The 12,711-nt window shown below is 60.6% G+C and overlaps 1 protein-coding gene across 4 annotated transcripts; it reads left to right on the top strand.

Moving 5' to 3' along the window:
- The first annotated feature begins 230 nt into the window (after positions 1-230).
- NYAP1 (neuronal tyrosine phosphorylated phosphoinositide-3-kinase adaptor 1) lies at positions 231-8,880 on the top strand. 4 transcript variants are annotated; one of them, XM_078850884.1, is made up of 8 exons: positions 234-416; positions 2,175-2,284; positions 2,938-3,170; positions 4,139-4,428; positions 4,922-6,103; positions 6,490-6,696; positions 6,959-7,068; positions 7,878-8,880. In XM_078850884.1, exons 3-8 carry the CDS (start codon positions 2,989-2,991, stop codon positions 8,133-8,135), a joined length of 2,229 nt encoding a protein of 742 aa, XP_078707010.1. In that variant the 5' UTR covers positions 234-416; positions 2,175-2,284; positions 2,938-2,988; the 3' UTR covers positions 8,136-8,880. The 4 variants fall into 4 exon arrangements, with proteins under 4 accessions (XP_078707013.1, XP_078707010.1, XP_078707012.1 ...); XM_078850887.1 differs by lacking the exon at positions 6,490-6,696 and having other exon boundaries at positions 231-416; XM_078850886.1 differs by lacking the exons at positions 234-416; positions 2,175-2,284 and adding an exon at positions 2,300-2,410.
- The last annotated feature ends 3,831 nt before the right edge of the window (positions 8,881-12,711 follow it).

The raw sequence follows: 12,711 nt of genomic DNA, 5'->3' as shown, positions 1-12,711 counted from the left end.
CCACCGCCCCTCCCGGGCACTTTACAGGCTCAGGAGATCGCTGGGAGGGGGTCAAATACAGTTCTCAGCCAGCAGCCCATGGGGGTGGGGAAGACTGAGGGGCAGCGGCGGGGGTGGGGGGCTGCGGGTCGGGAGTGAGGGGCACCGGCAGAGCTGGGAGGGGCAGGGCTGGGCTAGCAGGGGCTGCGATCGGGAGTGAGGGGCACCGGCAGCGCAGGGCAGGGGAGGGGGGCTGGATGTGAGGGGCGCCGCTGTCTCCCTCCGCCCCGGTCTTTCTCCCGTCCATCCCCACCCAGGTTTCTCCATCCCCGGCTGCTCGGCTCGGCTCGGCTCGGGGGGAGGCGCCGCGTGTCTTGGACGCTGCGTCAGCGGCAGCGGGATGGGGCGAGCGGAGCCGGGGGAGCCGGGCCGGGCAGGTACCGGGGGCGGGCGGGACCCGGGGGGGGGGGTGAGGAGGGAGGGATGGGTGGATGTGGGGTGCTGGGAAGGGGAGCCTCGGGGGCTGGATGTGGGGGGCTGGGAGGGGAGGGATGGGTGGATGTGGGGGGCTGGAAGGATGTGGGGGGTTGGGAAAGGAGGGATGGGGCTGGGAAGGGGAGCCTCGGGGGCTGGATGGGGGGCTGGGAGGGGAAGGATGGATGTGGGGGGCTCGGAGAGGAGGGATGGGTGGATGGGGCTGGGAAGGGGGGCCTCGGGGGCCGGATGTGGGGGGCTGCGAGGGGAGGGATGGGTGGATATGGGGGCTGGGAGGGGAGGGATGTGGGGGCTGGGAAGGGATGGCTGTGGGGGGCTGGGAAGGGGACAGGGAGGTAAGGATGGATGGAGGGATGCAGGGAGGGGTTCGGAGGTGAGGACAGAGGGATGTTTGGGATGGATGCGGCCTGGGAGGGGTGGGGTGGTGGATGTGGGGGTTGGGAAGGGATCAATTGGAATGTGTGGGGAGGGGGAGATTGGAAAGGGGAGGGAGGGGGAGATGTGGGGCTGGGGGTGAGCACTGGGGGGTGGGAGGCAGCCCGGATCCCCCCTGGTAGCCCCTCCTTGGGGGAGATCCAAGAGAATCTAAGTCTCCCCCCAGGCTCCATCAGGGGGCTCCAGCCATGATCACGAGGCTGAGGGCAGGGCTGTGGGTCATGCAATGGAGTGCTGGGGGGTCACTGAGGGGCATGGGGTGTTTGTTGGGGGCCGTGGGGCACACAATAGGGTGCTGGGGGGTCACCGAGGGGCATGGGGTGTTTGTTGGGGGCTGTGGGGCACGTGATGGGGGTTACTGAGGGGCATGGGGTGTTTGTTGGGGGCCGTGGGGCACGCAATAGGGCGCTGGGGTGTCACTGAGGGGCATGGGGTGTTTGTTGGGGGCTGTGGGGCACGTGATGGGGGTTACTGAGGGGCATGGGGTGTTTGTTGGGGGCCGTGGGGCACGCAATAGGGCGCTGGGGGGTCACTGAGGGGCATGGGGTGTTTGTTGGGGGCTGTGGGACACACGATGGGGTGCTGGGAGTCACTGAGGGGCATGGGGTGTTTGTTGGCGGCTGTGGGACACACGATGGGGTGCTGGGAGTCACTGAGGGGCATGGGGTGTTTGTTGGGGGCTGTGGGGCACGCCCTGGGTGCGACTGAGGGGCATGGGGTGTTTGTTGGGGGCTGTGGGGCACGCCCTGGGTGCGACTGAGGGGCATGGGGTGTTTGTTGGGGGTTGTGGGGCACGTGATGGGGGTTACTGAGGGGCATGGGGTGTTTGTTGGGGGCCGTGGGGCACGCAATAGGGCGCTGGGGGGTCACTGAGGGGCATGGGGTGTTTGTTGGGGGCTGTGGGACACACGATGGGGTGCTGGGAGTCACTGAGGGGCATGGGGTGTTTGATGGCGGCTGTGGGACACACGATGGGGTGCTGGGAGTCACTGAGGGGCATGGGGTGTTTGTTGGGGGCTGTGGGACACACGATGGGGTGCTGGGAGTCACTGAGGGGCATGGGGTGTTTGATGGCGGCTGTGGGACACACGATGGGGTGCTGGGAGTCACTGAGGGGCATGGGGTGTTTGTTGGGGGCTGTGGGGCACGCCCTGGGTGCGACTGAGGGGCATGGGGTGTTTGTTGGGGGCTGCGGGATGGTGATGGGATATTGGGGGCCAGCAGAGGGAATCCCAGGCCCCTGTGACCCCCCCTCTCTCTGCCAGGCCCGTAGAAGACCCCCCGATCCGCTGGGGCAGCGCCCAGCACAGAGCATGGACCGGAGACCCCCCTGAGCTCAGCCCGGAGCAGCGCCGGGGGACCCCCATCAGCACCGGCAAGCAGGGGGCACCGGGGACTCCCACCACCCCAACTGGAGCCTCGGGACCAGACATGCCCCCCGCCCCCCACTCCTGCCCCCCTGGCTAACTCGCCCCCGGGCTGAGCAGGAGCCACGTCCCAGGTGCCCTGGGGGGCAACTGTGGGTCTCCCCTCTCTGCTCCCCGTCACGTTCTGCCATCCCCGCCCCGCCATTCATCCAGACGCCCCCAATCCCGCCGCCCTCCACATCACCCCCAAATCCAACACACTCGCCGCCCGCCAAGGTGCCTCAGGTATGGCCCAGCCCCAGCAGTCTGGATGGTTCAGAGCGGGGTTCAGGCGTGTGGGTGTAAGCGGGGGATAGAACCCAGGAGTCCGGGGGGTTCTGGCCTGCAGGTGTTGGGGGGTGGGATAGAACCCAGGAGTCCGGGGGGTTCTGGCCTGCAGGTGTTGGGGGGGGATAGAACCCAGGAGTCTGGGGGGTTCTGATCAGTGGGTATGGGGAGGATAGAACCCAGGAGTCCGGTGGAATCAGAGGTGTGGGTCTGGCTTGCCCGTGTATGGGTGGGGAAAGAACCCAGGAGTCCTGGCTCCCACGCCTCACCACTACCTCCCAGCCCTCCTCATAGTGTGCACTCCCCCTCTAACACTGTCTCTGCCCCCCATTAGCGCCCCCTGGTGGGCTCCCCCCATGCCCCCCTGGACCTGGGCCAAGGGAAGATGACCACTAGCCCCCAGGAGGCCCTGATCTCCGCCTTCCTGCAGTTCATCGAGGAGCGGGGCAGCCTGGCCTACGGGGCGCTGAGCCAGACCCGCTGGCCACCCCACGGCGACATGAATCTGCTCTACCGCAAGAGCAAGCTGGAGTGGAGACAGCACAAGGACGAGGAGCCAAAAAAGGGGTACGTGGGGTTCAGGACTCCTGGGTTCTATGGGGGAGGGGAGTGGGGGCTGGTGGGTTATAGCAGGGGGGATGGGAGCCAGGACTCCTGGGTTCTCTCCCTGGCTCTGGGAGGGAAGGGGACCCCTCGCCTGGTGCTGAGATGGAGCCACCTCTGAGGCGGGGCGGCTGGTGACACAGGGACCCCTCGCCTGGTGCTGAGATGCGGCCACCTCTAGGGTGGGGCAGCTGGTGACACAGGGACCCTTTGCCCGGTGCTGAGATGCGGCCACCTCTGGGGCGGGGCGGCTGGTTACACAGGGACCCCTCCCCAGGGTGCTGGGCATCGGATGGAGACCAGTTGCTGTCACAATGAGGTTCCAGTGCATGGCAGAACAAGGCCTGAAGCGGTTCAACGTCATGCAATAACGTGGCCCAGATTCAGCCGCAGCAGCGAGGCATTTCGGGTGCAGGCTAGAACAGCGGTTGCAACAGTGTTGGATAGATGTAATGCATGCTGGGAGGGGCACAAGAATCCAGCTGGAGTCCATAGACATGGTGGTGGATTAGCAACTGGGCCCACAGGGCCCATGCCTGGGGCCCCCAGAAAGATGGGCACCCCGCCGAGAGTGCCCCAGTCAGGACAAGCCCCCATGCCCCAACCCCGCTCCCTGGCTGGCATGCCAGGGCAAAACCCCACACCCCTACCCCATTTCCCCAGCAGGAGTCCTGTGGGGGCAGGCAGCGGGATTGCCAGTGGAAGGGATGGGGAGGGGCCCCCCAAAACTAATCCACCACTGCATAGACACCCCTAGTTGCAATCACTGTTTACTGCCCGGCCATACCACATTGTTGCAACTACTGGTATACACGGCACCTGCAATGGTCTTGCAAATGCGGTTCTACCCACCTTGTTGCAACTATCAGTAGCCACCGCTAGGACCCAGGTGTCCTGCACCCCCTCACCTCCTGCTCTTTGTGTCCCCACAGCTCCACCAAGGACCCAGGAGCGGGGAAGATCCGGGACGTGGCCTCCTTCCGCCGCCACTTCCGGATGGGCTTCATGACCATGCCTGCCTCGCAGGAGCACGCGCCCCACCCCTGCGCTAGCGGCATGGCGCCCCGCTCCCTCTCCTGCCACTCGGTGGGCAGTGTGGAGAACGGCGAGGGGGCCACCAGTGCCAGGAAGCCCCCGGCCAAGCCCAAGCGCCACCCCAGCACCAAGCTCAGCATGGCAGGCGAGGGGCGGGTGGCAGAGCCGGCCGGCGGCAAGAAAACCGGTGAGGCCTTTGGACTGGTGGAGCTGGGGGGGTAAGGGGGCATCCTCCTGTGTGCCATTAGGGGGCGCTATGCTGCAGGGAGCAGGGTGGGGGCTCAGTAGGAGTCACCCTCCCCTGGTAGGCAGAGCCAGCCCAGATGCCCTGGCGTGTTCCTAGAGGGCGCTGTGCTGCTTATTGTTAATTGACATAGGAGCACAGGCCAGGGGCTCTCTTCCCCGGAGCTGGGCTGGGAACCCCGGCGTCCGGGCCGAACCTCCGCTCCAGCGATTGGCCAACTTTCTTCAACCCCCCACCACAGCCTCAGTCAAACCCAGCATTCCTGTCCAGTCCTAAACAGTGGGGCAGTGCTGCTGTGAAAGGCATTACACAGCCACTGTGCCTCACCCCAGAGGTGGCCGCATCTCAGAGCCAGGCGAGGGATCCCTGTGTAACCAGCTGCCCCGCCCCGCCCCAGAGGTGGTTGCGTCTGAGCTCTACCTTCTCCCTCTCCCAGGGCCCCAGAAGTCATGCTCCGAGAGCCGGGAGTTGGGGCGCAAGGTGCCCCCCCAGAAGCCTAAGCGGAGCCCCAACACCCAGCTCTCTGTCTCCTTCGACGAGACCTACTCCAGCCGCCCCCTAGTCACCCCCATGGGTGGGGGGGCACCGCCACGGTTTAGCCGGGCGTTCTCCCACGGCCACGCCAAGGGCTCGGACCCCGAGGATGAGGAGCCTGTCTATATCGAGATGGTGGGGGACATTTTCCGGGGCACCGGGGCACCCCAGCCGCCGCCGCTCCCAGCAGGGGAGGAGGACTCTGACGAGAGCGAGGCAATCTACGAGGAGATGAAGTACCCCCTGCCTGAGGAGGCCAACGGCATGCCCGTCTCCCCCCACCCGCGCCAGGCTAAGGCGGACAAGGGCAAGACCTCCCCCTGCGACATCCCCCCGCCTTTTCCCAACCTGCTCCAGCACCGCCCACCCCTGCTGGCCTTCCCCCAGGGCACGGGGCACAAGGGCTACAAAGCGGGCAGCCAGGAGGCCTCCTCCAAACTCCCTGTGCCCTGCCACGCCAAGGAAGCGCCGGCTGCAGCCCATCCACCAGGGCACCAAGCCCTAGTGCCCTCCGGCCGCGCCCGCAGCCACTCCACTCCCCTGCCCCCACAGCCCACTGGGCAGCAGAAGGCGGAGAAGGAGCTGCCCAGTTCCCACAGCATGATCTGCCCCCCGGCCAAGCCGCTGCCCTCTATGCTGCCCGTGCCCCAGCCGGCCAAGGACAAGCCGGCCATGTCCTACACTATGGTGTACTCGGCCGTCAAAGTCACCACCCACGCGGGGCTGCCGGCCGAGCAGAAGACGGAGAAGGAGATCTCGGTGCTGCACGGGATGCTGTGTGCTCGGCCAGCCACCGTGCCCGCCGGCAAGCCAGCCCCGCGCCCTGAGCCGCCCCTGGGCATGCTGTGGACTTACCCAGCCCCCTGCGGGGGTATGAAGCGCCCGCCGGCCTACGAGAGCGTCAAAGGAGCCGGGGCCAAGGCCGTGCCGCCCGTGATGAAGTTCCAGCTGCAGGACCGCGGGGCATTCGCCAGCATGGCCTGCTCCCATGTGGTGGCTGGCGCCGACGAGGAGATGCTGGGCGTGGGTTGGGCGCTGCAGAGGAAGGGACTCTACAGCAACCGGAAAGGCAAAGAGCCAGAGAGTGAGTATTGGGGATGGGGCATGGGGCCTGTCCCCTCTAGGGAGCGCCGGCCCCAAGGTGGGGACTGGCTGGCTCAAGGGGTCGGGAAATGGGGCATGTGGCCTGTCCCCTCTGGGGGGCGCCGGCTCCCCCCAAGCCCCAGGACAGGGACTGGCTGGCTCAGGGGGGCGGAGATGGGGCAGGGGCCTGTCCCCTCTGGGGGGCTCCAGCTCCCACCTGACCCCAGGGCAGGGACTAGCTGGCTCAGGGGGGCGGGGAATGGGGCACAGGGCCTGTCGCCTCTGGGGGGCGCTGGCTCCCACCCGGCCCCAGGGCAGGGACTGGCTGGCTCAGGGGATGGAGGATTCGAACACGTTCCCCTCTGACCCTGTCCTTTGCCCTGGCAGAGCCCGCGGAGGGCGCCCAGGTCTGGAACGGCAGTGGCGAGGTGCAGCTGAAGCCGGACAGGGACTTGAAAGCCCTGGTAGGGACCTCGCTGTCGGGGATCCCCGTCCGGGCCCCGGGACCCGAGGGGATAGTGCCCAAGATGCCGGGCTGCCGAACGGGGCTGCCTGTGCCATGTCAGACCTTCCCTGCCTGCCACCGCAACGGAGGTACCCCCGGCCGCCGTGAGGGAAGGGGGACAGGGCGGCTGCCCCAGGGCGGGGGATTGGGCAAGGACTTGGGGAGGTGAGCTCTGCTGGGAAGGGAGTGGGAGCCAGCGCTCGCCTCTGGCTCAGAGTGAATCCCAATGTGGTGACACGGGATTCTGTGCTGCAGGGAGGTGGGGGGCTGGCCGGGGGCTCAGTGGTGGGTGCTGTGCCATGGGGGGCGGGGCAGGGTGACCCATCTCACTTCTGGCTTCCCACTCTCCAGACCTCACCGGGGGTTACCGCCTGGGCCGGTCAGCTTCCACCTCTGGGGTGCGACACACCGTGATTCACACGCAAAGGCTGTGCAGTCACCCCAAAGACGCAGCCAGCCTGGTAAGGTATCCAGCACCCAGGGGGAGAGGTTGGGGGGCAAAGAGAGGCAAGGCCTGGGCTAGCAGGGGGCTGCAGGTCGGGAGTGAGGAGCACCAGAAGGGCTGGGGGCAGGTGCAGGGCTGGGCTAGCAGGGGGCTGCGCGTCAGGCGTGAGGGGCACCGGCAGAGTTGGGGGGAGCCCAGGAGTGGGCTAGCAGGGGCTGTGGGTCACTGGAGGAGCTGCGGGGAGTCCCCGGCTAGGAGAGCGGGGGCTGTGGGTTAGGTAGGGGGGGTCGCTGGGGGAGCCCCGGGCTAGGAGAGCGGGGGCTGTGGGTTAGGTGGGGGGGGTCGCTGGGGGAGCCCCGGGCTAGGAGAGCGGGGGCTGTGGGTTAGGTGGGGGGGGGTCGCTGGGGGAGCCCCGGGCTAGGAGAGCGGGGGCTGTGGGTTAGGTGGGGGGGGGGTCGCTGGGGGAGCCCCGGGCTAGGAGAGCGGGGGCTGTGGGTTAGGTGGGGGGGGTCGCTGGGGGAGCCCCGGGCTAGGAGAGCGGGGGCTGTGGGTTAGGTGGGGGGGGTCGCTGGAGGAGCCCCAGGCTAGGAGAGCGGGGGCTGTGGGTTAGGTGGGGGGGGGGGTCGCTGGGGGAGCCCCGGGCTAGGAGAGCGGGGGCTGTGGGTTAGGTGGGGGGGGTCGCTGGGGGAGCCCCGGGCTAGGAGAGCGGGGGCTGTGGGTTAGGTGGGGGGGGCTGCGGAGATCCCACCCCCTCGTTGGGCGTGAGGCGAGCGGGGGCTCGGGGCGCGCTTTGCGGCCCGTCTCACTCTCTCCTCCGGCGGGCAGGGCCTGCCACCCCTGCCCCTGCCCCTGCCCGGGGTGGCGCCAGGTGCCCAGGAGCGGGACGGGAAGCTGCTGGAGGTCATCGAGCGGAAGCGCTGCGTCTGCAAGGAGATCAAAGCCCGGCGCCGGCCCGAGCGCAGCCTGTGCAAGCAGGAGAGCATGCCCATCCTCCCCAGCTGGCGCCGCACCACGGACAGCCGCAAGGGCGGCACGCCGCCCTGCCGGCGCCAGCATGCGGTGCTGTGGGACACGGCCATATGACGCCGGGGGCACGGCCAGCGTGGACCTGCCACGCCCCCACTGCACTGCCTTGGGCCGGCCGGGGACAGCAGAGGGGGTGAATTGCTGGCTGTTGACCTGTCCGCTCTCCTGGGGGGGAGACCCCGCGGTGCCCTCGGCTGGAAAGAGCCGGTTGGCCAAGCTGGGGATGCTGGACTGCGAGCGAGGCCTGGATCAGAGGTGAAGTGGGAGGGACACCCAGCGGTGATGGACCATCGCCCCCTTTCTGCTGCCCCTGGACTGGATCTGGGGTGGGGGTCACAATCAGGTGTTACCGGTGCCAGGCGCACCCACACCGCTGCCTTTCCGTCATCGTAAGGGGAAGAGGGACAAGACTGGGGTGACCAGGTTTGATGGTTGGGGTCGGGGGGAAAAATCAAAGCTCTCCGGCGGGGTTACTGATCCCCACCCTCTGCCCCACTGACCCCCCAACGCCTCCCCTTTGGCCCCACAGTGGGTACAGTCCTCCTCAGCCGCCAAGTCCCGTTAACGTTTTTAGACACACGGCTGGACCGACTTGGGATGCTGGCGCGCTCTCCAGACCCCAACTGCTGCGGGGCGGAGGGATGGACTACCGCCAGGATGCCTGGGTTCTGCCGCCCCCTTGATATATTTAAGTAACCTGCCGGGATGGGGGGGGCTCTCTCAAGTGTAATGAGATGATGAAAATGCTTTGCAAAATATTTATGCTGGGGCGGGGCTCGGGCGGGGGGGACGGGTAATTTATATAGACAAATAAAGCATAAAGCAGGGTTTTCCGTTCCAGCCGGAATGCTTCCTTTCTGCCCCAATCTATTTCAAAGGCAAACGATTCGCTCCGGGGGTGGTGGTCCGGTTTTAGTTCTGGGTTGGTCAGGGGCCAGTTTAGAACGGGGTTTATCTCTCTTCCGGACGAGGTTTCAAAGGAGAAGTTGAAACTCCAGGATCGGAGGAATAGATGTAAAGCAGAGGGTTATTTTAAATGCACCTTGATTCACTGCTCTGTAGTGGATGGTTGGGTAGTGGTTACAGCAGGGGGGGCTGGGAGCCAGGACTCCTGGGTTCTCTCCCTGGCTCTGGGAGGGGAGTGGGGTCTAGTGGATTACAGCCGGGGGGGCTGGGAGCCAGGACTCCTGGGTTCTGTGCCCAGCTTTGCCCGTGGCGGACTGTGTGACCTCAGGCAAGCCACTTTCACTGCTCTGTGCCTCAACTTCCCCTGGACAGGCCTCAGCCATGCCACTGTGGATGCAAGGCCCACATGGTCAGATCTCCCACTCTCTGCCCGTTCAGCACACAGGGCAGCACTCTTCGCTAGCCCCACTATCAGACAGGAGCACGCGGCTTCGCTTTGACACACGCAGAGAGCAGGACATGGAGGCTGGCCCCACTGATCCTCCCAGCCCATGACACACTTCACACTCTGGCCACATCTTTACTAGGAGGTGGTGTTCTGAACACATGGGCGGCTCCGAACGCGGAACACGTGCTAGCAGTCAGCTGAGCCTGGGGCGGAGCCTAGGGGTTGGAGTGTGAGCTGCTAACACACATGAAATGCACAAACAGCCACCTCTCCACACACCAGAGCACTCACCTCGTTTCCTAGAAGAGCAGGTAGGCATCAAAAAATCTAGCCCCGGGGCTGTGCTTCAGAGAGAATCCGCAATCCCTGCTCCACGCCCCTTCCAGGAGGACCTGCTCAGCGGTTGCCCGAGGGACTGGTTTTTCCATCCAAAAATGCTGTACTTCCCACGAGCAGGTGTGTGGTTGGATGACATTTCCTTTCCAGTGTTTGGGTGAGGCCAGGTAATGCAACCCTTGGAGTTTTCAATTCCAATTGTTTTATTTCAGCTTAGATTACACGTGATCGTCATCTGTCAAAATAAACTTGAAATCAATGTTTCTACTTTAGCTAGACAGATTTTTAAAAATTTAGATGATATTAGTAACTAGAATAATATAATCTAACATTTTAAAAAATTTTGTAGCTAAAATAGGAACACTGTTTCAATTTTGACTTTTTGTGTTTACATATAACAACTGTACAGTATGTCAGATAATTATAAACTTATTTCAATCTAATTTTTAGCTCATATAATTATATATAATGCTATTTATAATATACTATAAATTATAATATTTAAACAAAAAGGCCAAAGTCAAACAAAATGTTTTCTTATTTCAGATTATAATAGGTATTATAAATAAGGATTCGATATTTATTGGTAAATGTTGGTCAACATCGATTTCACCAGACACAAACAAGCCAATGAAAAAATATTTCCATCTATGATAGTCAAAATTTACAGATAGACAAAGTGAGAAAAATGATACTTGAGAATTTATTCAAGTTAGAAGGTATTTACTTTGTATATTTTCACGTGATGTTGACAATTTATGTTTTAACAGTTATAAAGCTTTAACTTTTTGAATCTCAACCGCTACTGTCATTAATTATTGTCTGACCCCCCCATTATCTTATCCTCCATAATTTCTCACAACCGTGAAAATTTACAGCAATAAACATTGAAAAAATAATCCATAATTTTGTGTAGTTGCGAACATTTAAACCAATAATATATAAAAATGCCTAAAAAAACATATTATCTGTCAAAATTATTAACAAATAAAAATGGAATTCTCCCAAGCCTACATGTAATTTATGATCGAATCTTAAATAAAAATGGTTTCAATCTGATCTTTTTCAATTTTAGATTGAACTATCAATTTTAATTCTAAAATACTATTATTATTTACGATACGTTCTGGCTTTTTTCAATTTTAGACTAATTACAAATACAGCATAAATAACAGCATCATAATTATTTTATAAATGGTGTTAACTCTGAAACAGTCAGGTTGAAATTAAATGTTTTCATCTTCGATTCTCTAAATTGTAATTATAGAGATGTTTTATTGTTCTGGAGTGTAAATCGTAATATGAAAAAATCAAAAGTCAAAATTGAAACAAACATTCCCGTTTTATCATAATGAAATGATTTCCCCAAGCTTCACTTAGCAGGGAAATTAGAAAGTCTTGGTTTTCATTCTGATCTGGAAGGAAAAGGGATTTCAGAATGACCAAATTTCCCACCGAACGAAAATCGTGCTTCCTGTGGGTGCCCAGCGCAGGTGCCTCGGGGCCTTGTGTCTGCCCTCACTCCATTCCTATCCAGAAGGCGAGGATTCGTGCTACCATAATCCCCCGCCCCACACACAAGTGTTACATCCGACATTAGATGGAGGGATTCCATCACTCCAGCCTTATCTTGCCACATGTAGGCAGCCATACAAACAAAAGCCAATGTACATTGTTACGCTGGCAGCATTATGAAGAGGTGACTTCTTGGTTTCTCTTTGCATTTCTGGAGCAAGGGAGGTGGGTTTCATACTCCGGACTCCTGGGTTCTATCCCTAGCTCTGGGAGGGAAGTGATAACTAGTGGTTAGATCAGTGGGGTGCTAGGAGTTAGGATTCCTGGGTTTTGCCCCCAGCTCTGGGAGTGAGCATGGTCTGGTGGTTACAGCAATTGAGATGGGGACTCAGGACTCCTTGGTTCTAACCCAGCTCCACCCCTGCTTCACTGTGCAACTCCCAGCAGGTCGCTTCACCTCTTGGTGCCTCGGTTTCCCCTCTCGCCGCACCGCAGCACTGGCAAGGCCTGACGTCTGTCCCTACAGTGCTTTGGGATCCAGAGACAAGTGAAGGATTACCCTTCTTTCCAGCTAGCCTAGGCAAGTTGCTTTGCCACTATGCTGGGGCGTGGTCTCTGCCGAGGGAGCTCCTGAGGCTGTAGAACAAAGGACAATGACAATGGATTTAAAGTAGGGTCACTGAAAAAACAAACACACACGTGTGTTGCCAAAAACCAAGATTCCAAGTGTTGAATTGCCTCTGTATTTAGGATTATTTATTTTGGGGGCAGGCGTATTTCTTTTGTAAAGTGATTCTGTGCACTATTAAAAGAGAAAGCAGCTAACTACCCTCTCTGTCCACAGAATGGCATTTCTTTCATTCAAGGCAGGGAGGCTGACGGGCAGAACCCCGAGCCCAGCTGGGATTTGGGCTTCCAGTTAAAAAAGAAGTTGAGCCAATCGCATGTGGAGCTGTCCCGAGGGTAACTGACAAAGTGATGCTGCCTGAATGTGCAGAGAGCCTGAGCCCATCTGTATGGGAGGAGGGAGCTGCCCCCAGGGTGACTGACACAGTAACGCCTGCACTCTGCAAGGGGAGCGGAAATTTCCTGTTTCCCACAGGGAAACATGGGAAGTGGCGTGTAAGGGGCTTAAAGCATCTTTCCCCTCCTACCGGCCCAGAGAGACCCCAGCCATCTCAATGGTCCACTGACTCTGAAGTCTAACAACGACCCTCTCAGTGTCTCAATGGGATCCGATGTGACGAAGCGGGACTGTTCTTAATGTTTCCTCTGAATAGTGTGGGGGTGCCTCAGTTTCCCCTGTGCAGTTCTTAAGTCTCTAGGGAGTGGGAGAAGGGTGTATGATCATTTCAGAGCCCTAGAGGGCAGGTATGGGCAGGGGTCTGGACACAGAGAATGGCCAACACCCTGTTTCCTGGCCATGGG

Source organism: Lepidochelys kempii, chromosome 28, assembly GCF_965140285.1.
Source record: "Lepidochelys kempii isolate rLepKem1 chromosome 28, rLepKem1.hap1, whole genome shotgun sequence".
NCBI lineage: Eukaryota > Metazoa > Chordata > Testudines > Cheloniidae > Lepidochelys > Lepidochelys kempii.
Note: the sequence above shows the minus strand (reverse complement) of the source record. Positions and strands in the feature narration are given on the sequence as shown.

Bases quoted from the DNA above. Each gene is read 5' to 3' on its own strand.
- NYAP1 (XM_078850884.1), top strand. From the start codon at position 2,989: ATGACCACTAGCCCCCAGGAGGCCCTGATCTCCGCCTTCCTGCAGTTC. The intron at 4,429-4,921 runs GTGAGGCCTTTG...TCCCTCTCCCAG, and splicing joins GGCCGGCGGCAAGAAAACCG to GGCCCCAGAAGTCATGCTCC. The intron at 6,697-6,958 runs GTACCCCCGGCC...CCCACTCTCCAG, and splicing joins TGCCTGCCACCGCAACGGAG to ACCTCACCGGGGGTTACCGC.